The sequence below is a fragment of the Oncorhynchus gorbuscha genome, linkage group LG18 (genome assembly GCF_021184085.1).
Source record: "Oncorhynchus gorbuscha isolate QuinsamMale2020 ecotype Even-year linkage group LG18, OgorEven_v1.0, whole genome shotgun sequence".
Classification (NCBI taxonomy): domain Eukaryota; kingdom Metazoa; phylum Chordata; class Actinopteri; order Salmoniformes; family Salmonidae; genus Oncorhynchus; species Oncorhynchus gorbuscha.
This window is the reverse complement of record NC_060190.1, coordinates 41,797,534-41,817,323: the sequence shown is the minus strand read 5'-3', so window position 1 is coordinate 41,817,323 and position 19,790 is coordinate 41,797,534. Positions and strand designations below refer to the sequence as shown.

Genomic DNA, 19,790 nt, shown 5'->3' with positions numbered 1-19,790 from the left:
TCTCTCATCCTTATGATATTTTTGCACTTCTTAAAATATATGCTCATTAGGAGTCAATGCATATTATAGGGATCAGCTATGTTTATTTTACTGTAATAAAATGTACAGAAATTTGTGTATGTCCAATATGAAATTATCAGTGATGATGCTAGGGGTGTAAACTCTGTGGAGTTGCTCCTGAGTAGAATGGGACACAACGTACAGGGTTTAGTCGGTGTAGGCCGCCATTGTAAATAATAAATAATAATAATAATTTCTTAACTGACTTGCCTAGTTAAATAAAGATACAAAAAACAATTGATTTGTAGATCAACCAGTCGGCATGTCAAACAAACCCAATATCTGTGGGGCTTCTCATGTCAAAATTATTTAGCTGAGTCTATCTTTAACAATATTGTCAATGTAACATTATTTGCGTTAAGGAACTATTTTCATTTTTGTTGTTTTGTTCGTTTGTTAAACTAAATTCCAAATAAAATGTTACGATTTTCGACAAGTGTATTATTTTTTACCATCGTCATTGGCTGACTTTTATTTTGAAGGGAACTGGCCGAGGTCAGGACACGGCCTTATTCTTGCTTGGTCGTGCTTATTCTTTCTCGCGTCTCACTAGTGGTTTATGTGAGGTGTCTGCTGCCCTCGGAAGTGAAAAATAGTAAGACAAACAGCAAGGACAGCGATAGCCAAGAACAAGATAATTAAAAATATATCATATCTGCATAAGCAGAACGAAAACACTCTCCTAATACAGGATAAGAATAGTTTCATACACAATTCAATAACTACATTTTCTTTCTACGACTAGAATTTCTGTTTGCCATATTTGGTCAATTTGAGGAGCAGCTACAGGGCTGGGGTTAGTTAGCCACTACGAAAGGAAGACTACATTTGATCATCTTCCCTTCCTTTACGGAAGAGAAAAGTGAGTTGTACTGGCTGTCATCTTTCCCAATGTTATTTCCGTCAGTGTAAGCATTAAAATAGCTCAAATAATATTATCAATAATCCGCCGTTAAGATGATTTAAATTGCATTAGCTACAGTAGCTAGTTAGCTAAACACGAGCAACTAATAATGTTAGCTAGCTGTTAGTCTTGAGACAGTTGGTCATTTTGCTCGCGACGTTGGCGAAATAGCTAATTTGCTAGAACCGAAGAGTTCCCACAGTATTCTCTGATATATTCCATTCCAGTCAGTTATGGTTTTAGAAATTAATTATATTTCTAGCTAGTGCAACTACTGACAACCAGAGAGCTTTAGAGTTTGGTTTATCTTTTCAAAATGTCGGCAATGTGAAGCAGCTCTTTGAGTGCTGCGGTCATGTAGCGTGCTATGGAGAATATTGATCAAGGCAAACTACAGTAGAAAACACAATTGATAATACCAATGATGCATGCAGATACTCCATATCCTATTTAATGTCATTTCTTTGTGAGCTTTGCCTTTAGATTATACCCTTTGTTCTAGTGCAAATAAAGTGAAAGTGTTAAGGCTGTTTAAACTCGCTTTCTTTTCACAGGCAATAACCAGATACAAGATGAGGCCAGTCGTGCCCAAGGATTGTAATGATTGATCCTTGATCCAATGCCTTCAAAGTTTCTGCATTGGACAGGCTACTGTGGACAATGGCGCCTGCCATTCCAGTATTATTCAGCCGTCCTTATCTGACACTTCAGCCCTGCTGAAGTGTAGTGTCAGAGAAGGTGCGGTCAGTGAGAATGGGTCAAGGTCCCTACCTGCCGTGAGATTGGATACTTTTTTTTTTTGGCACTTTAATCAAGAGACAGGGCTGAAGATGGAGAAAGGGGTGGCTGAGAGCGAGATGGAGGAAGAGACATGGACTGTAGAGGCAGCTGAGGAGAGCCCTGAAGAGCTGCCCTCATGTGTTCCTACCCTCTTGTCTTCCACCTCCATGCCTGACCAGTGGGAAGTCAGAGGAGATGAGGAAACTCATCAACCAGTTCCCAAAGAGGACATGACAGACTATCTCAAAGCTACCCCTCAGGATATCCCGACTCTAATCAACCAGGACTCAGAAGAAGCAGAGTATTGTGGGATTTCAGAGGCCAAAGAGGATGAAGTCTCTCTGAAACAGGAAGGGGCGGAGCATGTGGTCAGAGAAGGAAATGAGGAGACTGAGGGTGGAGATGAAGACGAGAATGGAGGAGGCCGAAACGAAGTCGGGAGGGAGCCTGGCATGAACGGGGAGTCTGGATGGAAGAGCTCAGGGGCCGGAGGGAGGAAAAGCCGTTTCCGGAACAGCGGAGGAGGAGTGGTGGCAGCCTCCGAGCAGAATACCCAGGCTACATCATCATCCTACCTCCCAAAAGGGTCCCTGTCATCGGGTGGTGGGAGGCACAAGCAGGCCCGGAGGCGCAACCACCACCACCACCAGGGCCGGGGCCGGCGTCAGACAGGCACCCAGCTTACCTTGGCCTTCAGGGAGCTGCTGTCAGAGTCGCTCAGCCCCTGGTGCATCTCCTGTATTCACATGGTAGTGGAGCTCATTGTCTCTGTGACCCACCGCTGCGGGGTGGCCGTGGAAGCCGCAGGGGTAGCCCTGTATGACCTCTGCTCACAGCTGCTCAACAAGGTCACAGACGTGCCGGGAATGAAGGCGGACGCCCGGCGTGTGCTGGAGAGGGTGAGTTGCACTGGAACGGTCCTGGTGGATAAGAGCATCCGGTCGGTGGAGTGGGTCTGGCAGGTCTCCCTGACCTGCTTCGGACTCCTCTGTGCTGTGGTGCTGCTGGGTTCCCAGTGGGTTCGGTTCACGCTCGTCCGGCTGGGCGGGGAGAGGGGCCAGCGGTGGTGGACAGCGGTGCAGGACTCCAAGGTCTGGAGGAGGGTGGCCTCGCTGGTGCAAAGGATCAGCGGCTGGTTCAGGAGGAGGAGAGGCACCACCACCCAGGTGCCCCCTTTCACCCCAGATTCTCCCGGTGGAGCAGTTAGGTACCAGCCTGGGCAGGAGCTGGAGAGACTGCTGGCGCTGGCTCAGGTCCCTGAAGAGGAGCTGGACCCTTTTATAGTGTTGGGGGTGGAGGCCTACGCAACTGAAGCTGAGCTAAAAAGGGCCTACAGACAGTTGGCTGTCCAGGTGAGTCTAAATGAGATGGGCATTACATTTTATGAGTACAGGTGAATGATAAAAATGAGTGGAACTGATCAACTGGCGAGTGTGTAGCCATTATGGTCAAATAATTTAAGGTTTGCCTGTCAGAACACATGCCAAAGCATTTTTGCCCTTAGCTCTGCCTGGCTGCATGTATCTTTGTTGTTTTATATCCACAATATAAAAGTAATCAGAGAATGACTAGAAGTAGCCAACCTGTTGAGCCTTCCTTAGTTGCTCCATCCAGCACATTATCTGCACTGCCCCTTATATCTGTCCATCTTTCTCTTTTCCTTCCTTTCTCAGATCCATCCAGACAAGAACAAGCACCCGCGCGCTGGGGAGGCCTTTAAGGTGCTCAGGGCTGCCTGGGACATCGTCAGTAACCCAGAGACACGGAGGGAATACGAGCTGTGAGTAGAAGACATCCTAACTACTTGATCAGTAGTTAAATCAAATGCCAGAAACTATGATAAAATGACTGCACCTTCAAGAAAAAACATCTGTTAGAACTCAGGCCTCTCACAATAGGTAATGTCTTCATCTGAAATTCCTAACTGGTCCTTAGTAGAGGTCAACCGATTATGATTTTTCAACACCGATTCCGATTATTGGAGGACCAAAAAAGCTGATACCGATTAACCGGACAATTTTTATATATTTATTTATTTGTAATAATGACAATTACAACAATACCGAATGAACACTTATTTGAACTTAATATGTTACATCAATAAAATCAATTTAGCCTGGAGTAAATAATGAAACATGTTCAATTTGGTTTAAATAATGCAAAAACAAAGTGTTGGAGAAGAAAGTAAAAGTGACATGTAAGAAAGATAAAGCTTCAGTTCCTTGCTCAGAACATGAGAACATATGAAAGCTGGTACTTCCTTTTAACATGAGTCTTCAATATTCCCAGGTAAGAAGTTTTAGGTTGTAGTTATTATAGGAATTATAGGACTATTTCCCTCTATACCATTTGTATTTCACTAACCTTTGACTATTGGATGTTCTTATAGGCACTTTAGTATTGCCAGTGTAACAGTATAGCTTCCGTCCCTCTCCTCGCTCCTCCCTAGGCTCGAACCAGCAACACAACGACAACAGCCACCATCGAAGCAGCGTTACCCATGCAGAGCAAGGGGAACAACTTGCTCGCTCAGAGCGAGTGACGTTTGAAACGCTATTAACGCGCTCTAACTAGCCAGCCATTTCACTTCGGTTACACCAGCCTCATCTCGGGAGTTGATAGGCTTGAAGTCATAAACAGCGCAATGCTTGACACACAACGAAGAGCTGCTGGCAAAACGCACGAAAGTGCTGTTTGAATGAATGTTCTTGGGCCTGCTTCTGAACTACCAATGCTCAGTCGGATACTTAGATACGTGTATGCTTGTATGCTCAGTCAGATTATATGTAACGCAGGACACGCTAGATAATATCTAGTAATATCATCAACCATGTATAGTTAACTAGTGATTATGATTGATTGTTTTTTATAAGATAAGTTTAATGCTAGCGAGCAACTTACCTTGCCTTACTGCATTTGCGTAACAGGCAGTCTCCTTGTGGAGTGCAACAAGAGAGGCAGGTTGTTATTGCGTTGGACTAGTTAACTGTAAGGTGCAAGTTTGGTTCCCCGAGCTGACTTGGTGAAAATCTGTCATTCTGTCCCTGAACAAGGCTGTAACCCACTGTTCCTAGGCCGTAATTGAAAATAAGAATGTGTTCTTAACTGACTTGCCTAGTTAAATAAAGGTATAAAAAAAATCGGCAAATCGGCGCCCAAAAATACCGATATCCGATTGTTATGAAAACTTGAAATTGGCCCTAATTAATCGGCCATTCCGATTAATCGGGCGACCTCTAGTCCTTAGCATGGTATAGTCAATCTAAAGGCCTGTGAGATGTTTGGTTTAGTTCCTCAGTAACAGGATACATAGAAAATACGTGCTGTGAGTAGATTACTTAATTAAAATGCAGGAAACCGTGATCGAATGACTGCACTGAAGGCCGATGGGATGTTTGGTGTAGTTGATATGGCGTTGACTTGTTTGCCTGGTCCTCTCAGGAAGCGCATGGCACAGACGGAACTCTCCAAGTCGATGAATGAGTTCCTCACCAAACTGCAGGATGACCTGAAGGAAGCTATGAACACCATGATGTGTACGAAGTGTGAGGGTAAACACAGGTATGTCACTCAGACTGAATTAATATCTGTAATATCTAGAAAAAATATCATACATTTACAACCAACACCCTGCAGACTTTTGTGAAAGTGAGGGATTTGAATAGTAATATAATTTACCTGCACTTCAGTCTTGTCATTTACAGTATTTACCTAAATTAATATGGTGACTACTCACAATCACTCAAATTATATTTATACATTTTGCTTGCTATGAAATCTTTATTACAGAAAGGAAACACAAGCATAGGCCAGACACAAAGAGCATCCCATTCGGCATGGTTTAGTTTATGTTGCTGACTCCTCTCCCCCTTATTACTCCCTGTGTGTGCAGGAGGTTTGAGATGGACCGGGAGCCTGCTGAGGCGCGGTTCTGTGCAGAGTGTAACAGACGCCACAGCGCCGAGGAGGGAGACCTGTGGGCCGAGTCCAGCCTGCTAGGCCTACGCATCACCTACTTCGCCTGCATGGATGGCAAAGTCTACGACATCACAGGTACTGGATTAACTATGGCTGTGTTCACGAACGTCAAAACTGTAATGCATTGTGGGTCAATTTTGAGTAGTTATTTATAATGCAAGGTGATTTGTAGATCAGTAAGTCTGCAATTGCCAACTACAATGCGGTCACTGTCGAACAAGCCAATTCCTTTGACAAGCCGTGTAATTTTATTACATTTATTTAACCAGGTAGGCAAGTTGAGAACATATTCTCATTTACAATTGCGACCTGGCCAAGATAAAGCAAAGCAGTTCGACACATACAACGACACAGAGTTACACATGTAGTAAAACAAACATACAGTCAATAATACAGTAGAAAAATAAGTCTATATACGATGTGAGCAAATGAGGTGAGATAAGGGAGGTAAAGGCCAAAAAAAGGCCATGGTGGCGAAGAAAATACAATATAACAAGTAAAACACTGGAATGGTAGATTTGCAGTGGAAGAATGTGCAAAGTAGAAATAAAAATAATGGGGTGCAAAGGAGCAAAATAAATAAATACAGTAGGGGAAGAGGTAGTTTGGGCTAAATTATAATGACACCCACATGGATAGTTTGGCTCTCATCGATGCTAATGCCATAGCCTTTTGTGTATTGACTTAAAGATGCACTATGCAGAAATAGCTCCGGCATTTCCTGGCTGCAAACATTTGAATAGTTCGGCTAATTTCAGTTTGAGACAAAATAAGCAAGTATAGTGTAGAGAAAGAAAAATTGTACCATCTAAACTGTGACATATACTTTCAATAATAGATGATGAATTTATGTGCCAGAACATTTCTGTGTGAATGTTTATTGGTCGTTAGTGGCCATGTTTTTTGAGTTGCTAGAATGGAGAAACATAATTTGTGAGAGCTTGGTGATTGGTCATTAGGTGTCAGAAGAGTAGCGTCTTAAGTGTTTTTCACAAAATTCAAAATGGCGGAAAATCCATCATGGCAGGCCCTTAAGGGTCCTTGAGGCAAATGTGTTCCTTGTGAGGGGAGGGACCTAAGTACCAAATGTCAGGAGTCTAGGACACTCGGTAAAGGGGTGTGACCTTTAAAAGTTTGCATTTTCAATCGCTTGTTATAGTGCCACCGTGTAGCCATTTGGAATGGCATTGCATGATTGGGTGTGGCGCTTGGCCCTTTACCATCTTGCAAAGTTGCACCCTCCTGGGCCTTACATCTCACAAGAATTTGCATTTTTTTCACCAAATCGCCAGAAGGAGAAAAATAATAAACGGCAACAAATACAATCGGGGTTTCACCCAGCTTCGCTGCTTGAACCTCTAACAAGCCAACTGACAGGCTCAAAAGCTCTACAACTAAATTAAATTCTAAGCTACCAAATAATGTTATGTTTCAAGTTTTTGTCACGTGCACAAGTACAGTGAAATGCCTTTTCTTGCAAGCACGTTCCTGACAATGCAGTTATAAAGACGCCTAAAGTCAGACTGTTTCTCCTCCTAGCCGCTTGCTCCAGTATTGTCACATTGATTATTTTGTCACCTTCTCCGCTCTCACCTTTCAGAGTGGGCCGGCTGCCAGAGGATAGGCATCTCTCCAGACACACACCGCGTGCCCTATCACATCTCCTTCGGCTCCAAGAACAACAGTAGCTCCACGCAGCGCCACAGGTTGGTCCCAGGTTAAGGAGGGTTGCGTTCCAATAATCTAATTTTCCTCATGAAGTCTGCACTCTTTAACTACTTCACATAATTGTAAAAGCATGGTGTAGGCATGGGCTAGAAAAATGGTCCCCAACCTTTTTTTTTTTTTTTTACATTAACATTAACCTAATAAAACAGCTATGTAGAAATTAGGTTTGTGCAGTAGGCCAAATACATTATCACAGCATATTGGATATATTCCTGTCCTGCCAGTATTGTTCTTCTCAGACCATATTATATATCAAAACTCAAGCTTTGATAACAAACTAGATCAGTTGGTGTAGCACTTGCGATACACAGCTGAGCATAAATTGAAATAATTAGCTAATAATTATCCATTTTATTTTACTGGACTGATGGTTGTGCTTTCAAGACAACTGGGAACTCTGGAAAAAAAAAGAGGTCAAAGATGCCCGAGTTTCCGAGGATGACCGTTCAAAACGATTTTTCCCAGTCGGATCTCGTTTTTCCAGAGTTTGCAGTTGTCTTGAACACACTGAAGGCAGCAGTCTGAGATTCCCGAGTTCCCAGTTGTTTTGAACATAGCACTAGTCTAAGTGGAGGGAGGGAGAGTGCAGCAGAGGGACTGCCTCTCATGGTCCCTGCTCTCTCAATTCCTTTCCTCTGGTGAGACTGACAAGAGAGGGGAGGGGACACAGTCTTCCTCCTGATGGTGAAACTCGACTCGCACTGCATCTGCCTCAGGCACAAATTCATGTTGTTCCTATGACCAGAGAAAGTGAAATACTCTTCGATATTAAAATGGATACAACAAGCTGCTAATAATAATAAAAATGCAAGGCTATCGATACACTTGGCTACTCATTCATTGCAGCTGCAGCGCTAGGGGAATTAGAGAGAAGAGCGTTTTGTAATAGTGTTGAATAAAAAGTGTTGACAGTGCTGAATAAAATATATACATTACATTTACATTTAAGTCATTTAGCAGACGCTCTTATCCAGAGCGACTTACTCACTCATAAGAAAAGCAGCTCTTTGCTGTATTCTTTGACAGCCTCTCTCTGGTCATGGTTTGTGGACGCTGTAGGTATGCACAGTGGTTTGAGCTGTCTGATTGGCTAGCACAGTAGGCGTACTTGATTTAGCCACAGATCTCCTGGTCTGCCGGGTAGACAGTTTGTCTTTTCAGATAAATGAAATGGTTAAAAATGGGAACACTTTGCCTACCTGGTGCGCAGGGCTTCTGAATAAAGTGCACCTATCGCCAACAGCGCAACACAAAAAAAACAATACTGAAAAGGAGTTTGCCTTTAATCGTTGGCTTTTCTACAGAAATGTTTGGTGATCAACTAGGAATGCCTTGAAGATCAACTAGTCGATTGCAATCGACTGGTTGGTGACCACTGGGCTGAAGAGTTTCCATATACCAGTCATTTTCTTTCAAATCCATTAAGGGAATAAGTGCATGTTTTGGGAGAAAGGAGAGATTATTGGGACTCAACCAAGGTGTTATGTGATCGACCCCTCTAAATGAGCACATGCAGTGGTCAGTGCTGTGGTCAGTGCAGGTGCAACTATCTCATTATGACTTGCATCAGGGTTAAATATAGGCTAGATTAAAAAGGAATGAAAGGCCACCCAAGGCTCTGATGAAGCCTGTTTGTCCCGTGAATAAAACTCAGATATATGTAGACGGTGAGTGCTCCTATTTCTTTATTTTCCTGGAGTCACTTGTTGAAGTGTCTTGAGGTAAAGAATGTTTTTAGAATGAATGTTACTCTGCTCCCATGCTTTCCAGGACACCTCCAGGCCCAGAGCACCCTCCTCCAGGCCCGGCCAACCCCGCTGACCTGCAGAACTTCTTCAACCGCATCTTCCAAGGGGGACCTCCCCCTGACATGGCTGCCAACGGGGGTTTCTTCCCCTCAGGACCGACCCCCCACCAGCCCTCTGGTGCTGGACCCGGACCTAGTGGACCTTTCTCCCCTCCACCACAGACTGGCTTCTTCATGCCCCCGGGAGGGCTCCGACCGGAGCCCAGTGAGACGTGGGCCGATAGCGGAGGCAAGCCTCCGCCCCGCAGGAGGCGGAAAGTCCGCAAGCCCTTCCAGAGGTGAGAGCGGCCATTGTTATGACGTGTCATCGTAGCAACACGGGGACACTCAACACACGGCCATGTCTGTCGACGAGCCTGGACCTCCCCCTACTGTACATAAATTGAAGGATCAGTCAAACTCAGGAAGATTCACACGGGTCAGGGGCTGCCTCATGTATCAAAAGACTGACAATACAGACGCAATGAGCCAGAGGTTTGAGTCTGGACCATGTAGAAGAAGACGGAACTAACTCAGAGTTGAAGTATATTTGGGGTTAGGAGGTGACCGTCTTTTTGCTTCTCCCCCTCACATTGTTTTTTTTTTTTGTCGTTTTTTTTCTCGTGAAACAGCTGTAGCAATGCCACTGATGTCACACGCCTATTGCTAACAATGCAAACACATTTCCTTAGGTCTTACTTCCCTGCACAATCCTGCATCATTACATGCCATTGGACGCTTATGTTCTTGACACGTTTGTAATTATTTTTTTAAACTAAAAAGGTAATCTATTCTTGCTTCGGGTCTTGGCGAAGACTGTGAATCTGTGTGTGTTCGTGTGAGAGGGGACAGGGCTGGAAGAAGCCAATCCGAATTTATGAATTGCTGGATCGAACGGCTCAAGCTACATCCTGGGAGAAGACGGTCTCCAGAGAGGGCTGGTCTGCCCGTTACTGCTTTGACACACCCATCCTTCCGCCCATTGCCTTCTTTGATCAATTGTTACCTGGTTAGATTATCATTCGAGCAACTGATTTTCTGCCATTTTTATTACTTTTAATGAAGTTAGAGTGAACGTTTGCATAGTTGTGACATTTGTCACTATTGGAAAGTAAGTTGGTGAGTGAAAGTTGTCTCTCTGCCAAATGTAGATATCAACTCTGTCTAGAGTACAGTGAATACTTTAATCTGTCTCTCAACAAATTGAATCCCACGTAGAAGCACTATGATGAGGCGTCAAACTTAAGCAGGTTCACATTAAAAGTAAGACTGTTATATTGTGAGAGTCAAGGACCTAGGTTATTTACTGCTTTCAGTCTCTAAGTATTGGTGTTATTGTCTGGAAGGCATCCTATGGATCAAGAAAAGGCTAGTTTCAGCTCCTAATTGCATCTCGGCACCCTTTAAAGATTGGAGGGAACAAAGTTTCCATTGAGAACACAATGACTGTGCAGTGTAAAAGATTAGTTATCAGAGGCTACTCTTTGACATTTACTTTCCAACTGTTTAAAGGTTGATTGAAAGACAGGGGAGCTGAATGTCAACAGTAACAGTTCTTTTACCACCACATTTTATTTCAAAGAAAAGCTACCACTGCCTTTGCTTTCACCCCACACTCAGACAATATACTCCAGATTGAAGAGGGATAGAGCGAACAGAATTCAGATCTCTAACAATGTCTCTACTCATTATGGCAAATCATTGTTTTTCCTGTGGAGATGGCGTATTGGAAATAAATGTGGTAAAATTGTCTAATTCCTCTTAAATGTTAAGAGGTCTGGGGCAATATGAATCAAGCTTCTCAGAGCTGATCTAGGATCATGCCTGTCCATGAAAAGGCTAAACTGATCCTAGATCAGTGCTGCTATTCTCAGACGCTTAATGAATACGGGCCCTGGTATCAGTTCCATTAGCCTCTTGTTGGTTGTACTTTTGATTTGTGTCATTCTGTGGATGTTAGGAGATTAAGTGGTACCTAGGGTCCCTTGTTGCACATGTTTATTTGCTCTCTTTACAGTGAAAAAAATAATGCAATTGTCCACATAATTGGAGGTATTATAGGAGGTTTAATTTAATCTCAGTTTTAGGCTGAATTGCTTGCGCTGTCAACTATGTTTTAGATACCCTAGTTGACTTGAGAATGTATGGCCTAAGTAGCAGCCTAAAACGGCAAGTCAACTAACGGCTCCTAGCGTGGTAGAGCTGGGGGACCTTCTAATCCCAGATTCATTTAATTTTTCCCCATTATATTTTTAAACAGTATATGCAAAACAAAGATTGCAAAAAAATCTGACAATCGGGGGTTAAATGTGCATTTAAAAAAAAATGTATTGGGGGGGTAGGAAAGTGTGCGTTTATTGCAATTGTGAAACATCACTGTTCAGTTGATTTTAGCTTTTTTCTGGATTTCATAGTAAAGTTGATTTCCTACAGATGGATGAATGGACTTTCATTGTTTTGTGAATTACGTGGATTGAATTGTGTCTTAAAGTTACAACTCACAAGACAGGAGAATGCTGTGTCATTCCAATGGAGCAGAAACCAGGGGACCTGCTAATGGCCCTTCTGGAGCACACTCAATCATTTAGAATTTACACTAGATCCCACCCATTTTTATACAAGTGGTGTGGTCCACAACACAACTTGCTGGTCCTATAGGATGGCTCTGTTTTTCTGATGGAAGACCATAGAGACACCCGGGACAGTGACATTTAGGGCTGGATTCAATCCGTATCACCGAAGTTCAGCGCAATAGCGTGCTTGAAATTGAAAGGTTAATACCGACTGAGCCAACATATGCAGAGTTTACCGTGAATGCAGTCTCTGTTAATGCGGAAACATTGCCTTTAAAATGTAAATTGGTGTACAACTTAGCTCTTCAGTGCTATGGAGTGAATCCAGCTCTTTGTAATGACTACACCTCTGGACTACTGTTTCCCACTAGTCTCTGGGGTGTGTCAATGAAGTGGTGCAGGTGATGGTGGAAAATAATCTCCTCCACAGGTTGACTTCTATTGAACAAACCTGATCCCATAACAGAGCAAAACCCTTGTGAACCTCATGACCTGGTTTACCTGTTTTCTACATTAGCTCCAGAAAGCCACTGGGCATCGCTACGTGACAGTTCTTCCCCATTCCCTCAAAGGAGTTAATCCTTAATTTACAGTAAACCAAAAATGAAACAGGCACTTCATGTCTTTTTCCTCCTCTGACCTGACTTATCCGAAGTCATACAGCTAGCGCTATGGAAACAGTGTAGAACACACCTCTCTTCCATAAAAGGCCTTTTCTGGGCTGCTGCAGATTCCAGAAGCCAGCTTATTTGAGTATTCTCCGCTATCACCTCACACACCATTAGTGCTTCTGTCAAAAGGGAGACACTGGGATATTTACTAAACACCTCCCTGTCCCACAACTTCAACTGGGTCATCAAGAGATACTCTGGTAGGTCCAGCAGAAATCCGTATCAAATTAAAAGGGTTATTACCATTAGCCATATTTTGGTATGACAGACAAAAATTATGTTTTATCTGTGCAGTGTGTGCTACTGTTTCATGAACCATGCCTGTTCCCATTCATACCTGTATCTTTCAATTCTGATTATCTTTCTTTGGGATAAATGGGATACTTAAAACAGCACTCCGGTCTTCCCTGAAGTTTGATTTGCCACCAACACACTTGACAATGAGAGAACCAGTAACTAAAAAGACCTTCCATTTAGGTATATCTTAATATTTTACAAAACACCTTTAAACATACCAAATACTGCAGTTAGTTTAATAACATGTTTATATTCCTTCATATATTTACATTTGCAAATATATAGCTGTTAAAAATAACTTGGACAGCATAGTTGATAGAAAAACACCACTGACCCTCCAAAAATAGAATATTAAGCAGCACAACCTTATAAGCAATGATACTTGTGCCCACCATCATCAGCTACTCTTCCTTTAAAACTTGCCCTTCAGTTCCCCAATAACCCTATGGAGAATTTGACAGTTGAGATAGGCCACCAGGCCTCCCTGGTTGGCCCAGTGGTCTGCCCCAGTGCTCTCTGTGTGGGGTTGGTGGTAGGTCAGTTCCCCTTGGTCCTGGTGCCCCCCCTGACAGTGGCTGGAGCCAGAGGAGTGGAGGCACTCTTTAAGGTCCACCATCCCCCCACCCAGTGCACGGAGCAGGGCATGGGGGCCACAGGAGTCCCACTTGAATGTGCTGCCCTCTGAGAGGACGTAGACGTCAGCCAGGCCCAGGATCACACACAGGATCTTGTATCCGGCCCCCGAGGCGTACATCAGCCTGTCAGGCCCGCACAGAGGGGCCAAGGCCTCTTTCACTGCCTGCTTCTCACTGGAGCTCATCACCACTGAGAGCCCTGGTCCTCCCGCTGCTGTCGTCTTTGCAGGTCTGTCTTTAGGTCTGAGCACTGAGCAGGCTTTAACGCTCCCACACGACACACCCCAGAAATGCTTCCCCTTCCAGCTGCAACAAATATGTACATCACATCAAACATGTTATTGACAAAGGCAGCTTTGTTGGTGAGAACTGAGCATTATTGAGTATGTTATTTCTGTGTCAGACAGGTTTAATTATAATTGAAAATAAAAACGTTCCAATACATAAATTGGTAACAATTAGTTATTTGAATCAACTGAACTGAAATAGCATTGACCATAACCCAGTGGCCTCATAACAATTGAGTAAATTTCACACTAAATATCTGTGTGCAACATTTCTGAAAAGACTAAGTCAAAACATATTGAGATTTATAAACTTGCCGCATGCCATACTTGCACATATTTTCCATTATAAATCAGAATTGTCGTAAACTATGCGCATCGTGAACAAGCATTATAATTCCGCCTGGAAAAAGCACATCATTTAGCTTTTATAGTGACAATAACCCCCTTATTTTCTGTTTTAATTTGTAACTTTTGAAATTAGGCCACAGCAGTTTCTAAAAGATAGAGCCATGGCAAATTAGATCAACTGTTCTCAGGAGTGTTGCTACATCCCCCCCCCCCCCAGTGATTTTGCTGTAGCAAAGGAAAGGAGTGACTATTTCTGAAATAGTTCGCTTCCCGCGAATTCTGAAACATTGTCGATGCCCACTTCAAACATTTGAAATTACAAGGTGAACTGTGAATTCTATTGTTATGTTTTAATTTTAACCGCGCTCCGGATCATATGGAGCACAATATTTGAAATACCTTATTTACTACTGTGAATTAGGTCAGATTAAATGAGAGATGGGACAAATTGTATCCTAATTTGTTGAATAGGCTTCTTTGGGAATTTGAAACCATCACAGTCAGAAAAGGTCAGGAAGATCTCCGCTCTTCTCATTAACGACAAATTATTGAATATTGTTATACTTTTCAGTTTTGGGGGTTTTATGAATAAGCTACCGTAGTCATCATATCCCCCATTTGCCTGCTTGCGATGCAAAACTTTAACCACCAAAAATTGGGTGCTTTCATAGTCTAAAGTTTGCACGAAATTAAGCACATTCTCACATCAAGTAACATTTTTATAAATACCTACTTTTGCGTTAAAACTGGCGAATGCACGTTTTGGGGTATATTTTGTACATACGCAGCGTTTATAAATGATGCCCCTGGTGTCAGAACTGATTGCTGTTCTGGTTCTATAGCAGGGATCTCCAACCTTTTCTAGCATGAGAGTTACTTTTAAAAAAAATGTAACCTGTTGTGAGCTACATTTTTTTAATGCTTTCAAATAGGCACATTCGTCTCTACCATGCAACTCATCCCTGGTTACTCTACCTAATAAAATAATGGTTGATAAACACTATTCGGCATGACAGGCCCCATTAAATTAAATTCAGTTCTCTGTTTTATTTTTCCTGGTTTGGGATTTTTTAAAATGTTTTTAGACTCTCAATATTACAATTATTCATAGAGTATCAACGAAAATGGATGTCCATATCAATGCTTAAATCACATCAGAACACCATTTCTGGAAGATTAAAAATTAACACATTTAGATTTTAGTGTAATTCCCCTTTAATTGCACATCTGGCAAAAGAGGAATGTGTCAATGTAGTAATGTTTCAATGGCCACCCAATTGATACAAACAATTATCATTTATAGTTCTGTCAGGTAGGCCGGGCGCATGCTCGCTGACATGGTCGCCAGCTGTACAGTGTTTCCTCCGACACATTGGTGCGGCTGGCTTCAGGGTTAAGCGAGCAGTGTGTCAAGAAGCAGTGCGGCTTGGCAGGGTTGTGTTTCGGAGGACGCATGGCTCTCAACCCTAGCCTCTCCCGAGCCGTACAGGAATTGCAGCGATGGGACAAGACTGTAACTACCAATTGGATATCATGAAAATGGGGTATAAAAAATAACAATAGTTCTGCCAGGTAAGCCTACTTTGCAGTTAACATCTAATTGAGATGATTTTGGGGGAAAGTCTGTCTACCCACAAAACGGTTATGATTAGCTTTGCTAACTGGCTACATATGGAGTGATTGACAAATGCACATACCATACAGACAGGGCCATATTGCTGGAAATGAATTTGCAGGTATTGTGTTATGTTTGGCTTTTTAAGCAAATAGTGGCTAACCAGAGTTGGCATAACGTCAATGTGGCTTTGATTTGATAGTAGCAGGGAGCTTTATGTTTATGACATTGCGATGGAAGGACGCATGTACTTTTAGAATTGATTGGCGAGCGACTCATTAGGTGGGCTGCGAGCTACTGGTAACTTGTGATCTACCTGTTGGAGACCCCTGTTCTAGAGTCTCACCCTGTTGGGTCTTTGTGGTTGAAGGGCTGGTTGATGACCCCCATGACGGGTTCCCCAGTAGCGCGGAGGTAAACCCCGATCAGGACCAGGGCACACTGCAAACCTGACGGACAGAGACGCCCCTCCACCGCTGCCTCCTCACGACCTTCAATGTATTGGCTGGTGGCATCTGAACGACAACCAAACCGATAGGAACAACATACATACAATGCCATGCTTATAACAGTGTTAAAGGACAAGGACAAATCTCTCCCATGGCGTAGGTGTAGTAATTACACCATACAATACAAGTGGATCTGCTCAGTGCTAGACATTATCCATAATTTCCATTCATGTATGTCTACGGAGATACAACAAATCTTGTTTTTAAATAGTGACTCTAGGTCAGGTGTTACCGATGGGGTCTATCCAGATGCCCAGGTCAGAGGGGCTGAGGGGTATGTGGAGGTCGTCTGTCCCAGTGTCAGTGAGTGTGAGCTTAGCGTCCTGGTGGATGGCACGCGCCAGGAGAGTTGCTGCCGTCTGGTCCCCATCCAGCACTGTGGCCAGCAGGGCTGCGGTCTCCTTCTCCGTCCCACACACTGTGACTATCACACTCTCCCCTGGGATGCACGCATGAATGCACACACAGTCAACATGTCATCAACAGGTCTACTGTTATTAAAAAGTACATGTTGCATTGTATTATGTTGCGCTTATACCAATGTTATAACCCTGTTATTAGTCATGTACCTGCATTGTATTAACATATTGTTACATAGTAATACGTTTTACTGAACTGTGGGTGTTATTACTAACCTAGTCCATTCTCAAACTTGTTAGACTCCTCTCCTTGTATGTGGTCAATCATTTCAGGAAACTAAGGTAAAACAGGATAAAACGAGTAGAGGGTTAATTAAGATTGCCAAAAACATTTGATTATACTAGAGAGGGATATGCCACAAATCCTCCAGAGGCTTGCCTGGAAATATTTCAAACATGAAACAATCCTCATCATGATAACATGAGAAGTGTTTTGGTTCCTGTACCTGAGCTCCAACATCATGGCGGATCATCTCTTGGATCACAACATCAGCCAGTGTCTTGAAGTCCTGGACAAACTTCTTGTTCTTATCCACTCCAGTCTTCTCCTGGACCAGCAGCTGGAAGAGAGGGGCCTCCTGCCTGCACACGCGTGCCACGTTGGCCGCCTTCTCTGCCACACGCAGCAGCAGCTTCAGCAGATCAGCCATACTTGACACCTGACCTGAAAGATATAGAGAGACAGAGAGAGATGGCCAACACCGTTAATACCTGTGCTGGCTAACAGGGCCTTAGATAGTACCTTAGATATGGGGTCAGAGATAGTGGTGGTTTGTTTCCCCCAGAAAATTATGCTGCGAGTGGCTGACCTAAGGGGTTACAAAATGTCCTTGTGACCCTCCAGATAAAAGTGACAATGATTAGCCACAGCCTTGTAGGCCATAGCTTCTCTCAATGGGGAAAGGATATTGAAGATGTCAAAGACAAACTCTGTAGAGGTTGTAAAGAAGCAATTAACTGGGTTACCTGGGGAGGTCTGATCTGATATTGATAGTTAATGAATGTATGTGGCCTGCCTCTGAGTGCATGCCTAATTATAGCCTCTGTAATAATGAAACTAGGACATCTCTACGTAAGTGAGAGCAAAGAAAAATAATGACCCCCATTCAATAGCCTGTTTTATAAAACCATGCACTCTCTATCCACATGCAAATAAGTCCCATAGCCTAAAACTGATATGTCTGTTTGCTCGTTATTATCAAAGTGGAAAATATTGGCACTTATGGAATTTGGGTAAGTTGAGTCAGCTGTGTGGTTGCCCCATTGGACTGGCAATATATTTTTTAAACTGAATACAGCCAAAGTTTTACTCTGGTTATGGTACTGCAAACACGTAATGTTTTAAGACAAAATATTAACATTAAAATATAATATTGTAATTCTGTAAGAGTTAAACTGATTACAGTCTTGTTCAAATATGACAAGAGTTCATGGTCAATAATAGGCAACTGACACAGGGAAAACAATATCTTAATGTCACTTCGATACAGAAGTTACTTTTTCGTAGCAGGATAGGAGAGCATGCAGCAGGTTAGGAAAATTGACGTAGCAGGTTAGGAAACTCAAGTTAAGGTTAGGAAAAGGGTTAGGGGAAATACTTTCCTAACCTGCTATGTAAATAAATCACATTTTATCGAAGTGGCGTGGAAAGAGTGTGTCCCATTGACACAGAGACCAGTGACGCAGAACAGAAAAGCAAGCACGACCAGGCATATAAATGCTTAATAATTTCAATTCAAATATTGCGGTCAATCCATCCAGAATATAGGCTACTCTACGTGCGCATATTTCACGCCTTTGTAGTTGATTACGTTAGTGAAAAAACCTAACCCACTCGCCACTTGAGTAGGCTATTTGAGCAACATGGACCTAGAAATAAAGTTAACGTGTTTATATAAACAAGCTATCAACAGTGAACGCTACTTTATATAAAAACATTGTAATTTATTTGACTCTTACCGGGAAATGTTCCGGCTGATTCGTATTAGGGTATTTTCTCGTCTAACGCCTTTCAAAGCTGAGCTGTCACGGTCCAATCTGCTTAATGTTTCCTGTGTCAATGCAGGCTAAGGATGTTTCTGAATGGGTGTAATGCCGTGTGCTAGTCTACAGTCGGCTACAATAAAACAAATAGGCTACGGGCGACAATTCAATCTCGGGATATAATTTCCCTACTCCAGGAACGTAGTTTCCTGTTCTTGTTTGATTACGTCGGTGCGGATGTTTTTGCGTATCGGAAGGGCGGACGGAGGTGATTTTCCACTGAGCTCGCGAAGGCTTTTCCATCGCAGCCGACGTGGGCGGAGGTTAGAATAATGTAGTACTGTAGCCTGCCTACTAGTGTGTAAAGTCGTATGATCTTGCTGCAATATGTCTACACGTGCTACGTTAGTTTAGCTACAATGTGACAACTTGAACTGCACCAGTTCTAGACCTAGACCCTACGCCCTATTAAGTAGGCCTATGAATTATTTTAAATTAAAAACGATTCTACATCCCTCAATACATTTATCTTTACATAGAAAGGTGAACGGAGAAGACAGCTATGCAACACAGCATTTAAAGTGTTGAATAAAAGCCTATTCTTCTCCACATTGGCACATCAATAATATATACTCAATCCAAGGCAGCTGTGACCTAAACAAATCTAATCATATGTGCATTTGTCATTTGATATGAACACAGCAGTAAGAGAATTCCAGTAAGTGACGCAATTGAAGAGGAAATGGCTTTAGTGGCGCCCTATTGTCTCTATTACCACCAGAAGCATCCATTATCATACTGCATACATCAATCATTACTGTAGTAGGCCTGCATGGAGAATAACAAGCTATTCCCTTTACAGTGCAATATTTTTGACCAGGACCTATATGACCAAAAGCCATACAAGTAGAGCACTATAAAGAGAATGGGGTGTCGTTTGGGACATAACCACTGTCTGGCTGACTGATAGGAGCTTTCATGGGACTGATCAATACAGTTTAGCTGTAGCACTGAGAGACAAGGCTGAAAAACAATTAGACAATGACTTATTCCCTACAGTGCCTTCAGAAAAATATTCACACCGCATGACCTCTTCCACATTTTGTTTTGTTACACAGTGGGATTAAAATGGATTTAATTGTAAATAATTGTCAACGATCTACAGCCAATACTGTGTAATGTTAAAGTGGAAGAAAAATTATAACAGTTGTAAAGCA

At 42.8% G+C, this 19,790-nt stretch overlaps 2 protein-coding genes across 3 annotated transcripts; one reads left to right on the top strand and one right to left on the bottom strand.

The window, feature by feature from the left end:
- Window positions 1-608: 608 nt before the first annotated feature.
- Window positions 609-11,674, top strand: LOC124003937 (dnaJ homolog subfamily C member 14-like). Of its 2 annotated transcripts, none has more exons than XM_046312590.1 (7): window positions 609-922; window positions 1,519-3,096; window positions 3,418-3,524; window positions 5,186-5,305; window positions 5,637-5,797; window positions 7,323-7,428; window positions 9,221-11,674. In XM_046312590.1, the coding sequence occupies exons 2-7, from the start codon at window positions 1,795-1,797 to the stop codon at window positions 9,537-9,539; spliced, it is 2,115 nt and encodes a 704-aa protein (XP_046168546.1). In that variant the 5' UTR covers window positions 609-922; window positions 1,519-1,794; the 3' UTR covers window positions 9,540-11,674. The 2 variants fall into 2 exon arrangements, with proteins under 2 accessions (XP_046168546.1, XP_046168547.1); XM_046312591.1 differs by having other exon boundaries at window positions 609-968.
- A 1,325-nt stretch (window positions 11,675-12,999) lies between these two features.
- Window positions 13,000-18,836, bottom strand: inpp1 (inositol polyphosphate-1-phosphatase). The gene is made up of 6 exons (XM_046312598.1): window positions 18,550-18,836; window positions 17,037-17,254; window positions 16,807-16,867; window positions 16,404-16,610; window positions 16,009-16,177; window positions 13,000-13,718 (listed from the first exon to the last, which is right to left on the bottom strand). Exons 2-6 carry the CDS (start codon window positions 17,238-17,240, stop codon window positions 13,190-13,192), a joined length of 1,170 nt encoding a protein of 389 aa, XP_046168554.1. The 5' UTR covers window positions 17,241-17,254; window positions 18,550-18,836; the 3' UTR covers window positions 13,000-13,189.
- Between the last annotated feature and the right edge of the window lie 954 nt (window positions 18,837-19,790).

Coding starts and splice junctions, on each gene's coding strand:
- inpp1 (XM_046312598.1), bottom strand. CDS start 17,240: ATGGCTGATCTGCTGAAGCTGCTGCTGCGTGTGGCAGAGAAGGCGGCC. Junction 16,611..16,806: donor CAAGTTTGAGAATGGACTAG/GTTAGTAATAAC, acceptor CGTGCATCCCAG/GGGAGAGTGTGATAGTCACA. Junction 13,719..16,008: donor AACCACAAAGACCCAACAGG/GTGAGACTCTAG, acceptor TATTTGTTGCAG/CTGGAAGGGGAAGCATTTCT.
- LOC124003937 (XM_046312590.1), top strand. CDS start 1,795: ATGGAGAAAGGGGTGGCTGAGAGCGAGATGGAGGAAGAGACATGGACT. Junction 3,525..5,185: donor ACACGGAGGGAATACGAGCT/GTGAGTAGAAGA, acceptor TGGTCCTCTCAG/GAAGCGCATGGCACAGACGG. Junction 7,429..9,220: donor AGCTCCACGCAGCGCCACAG/GTTGGTCCCAGG, acceptor CATGCTTTCCAG/GACACCTCCAGGCCCAGAGC.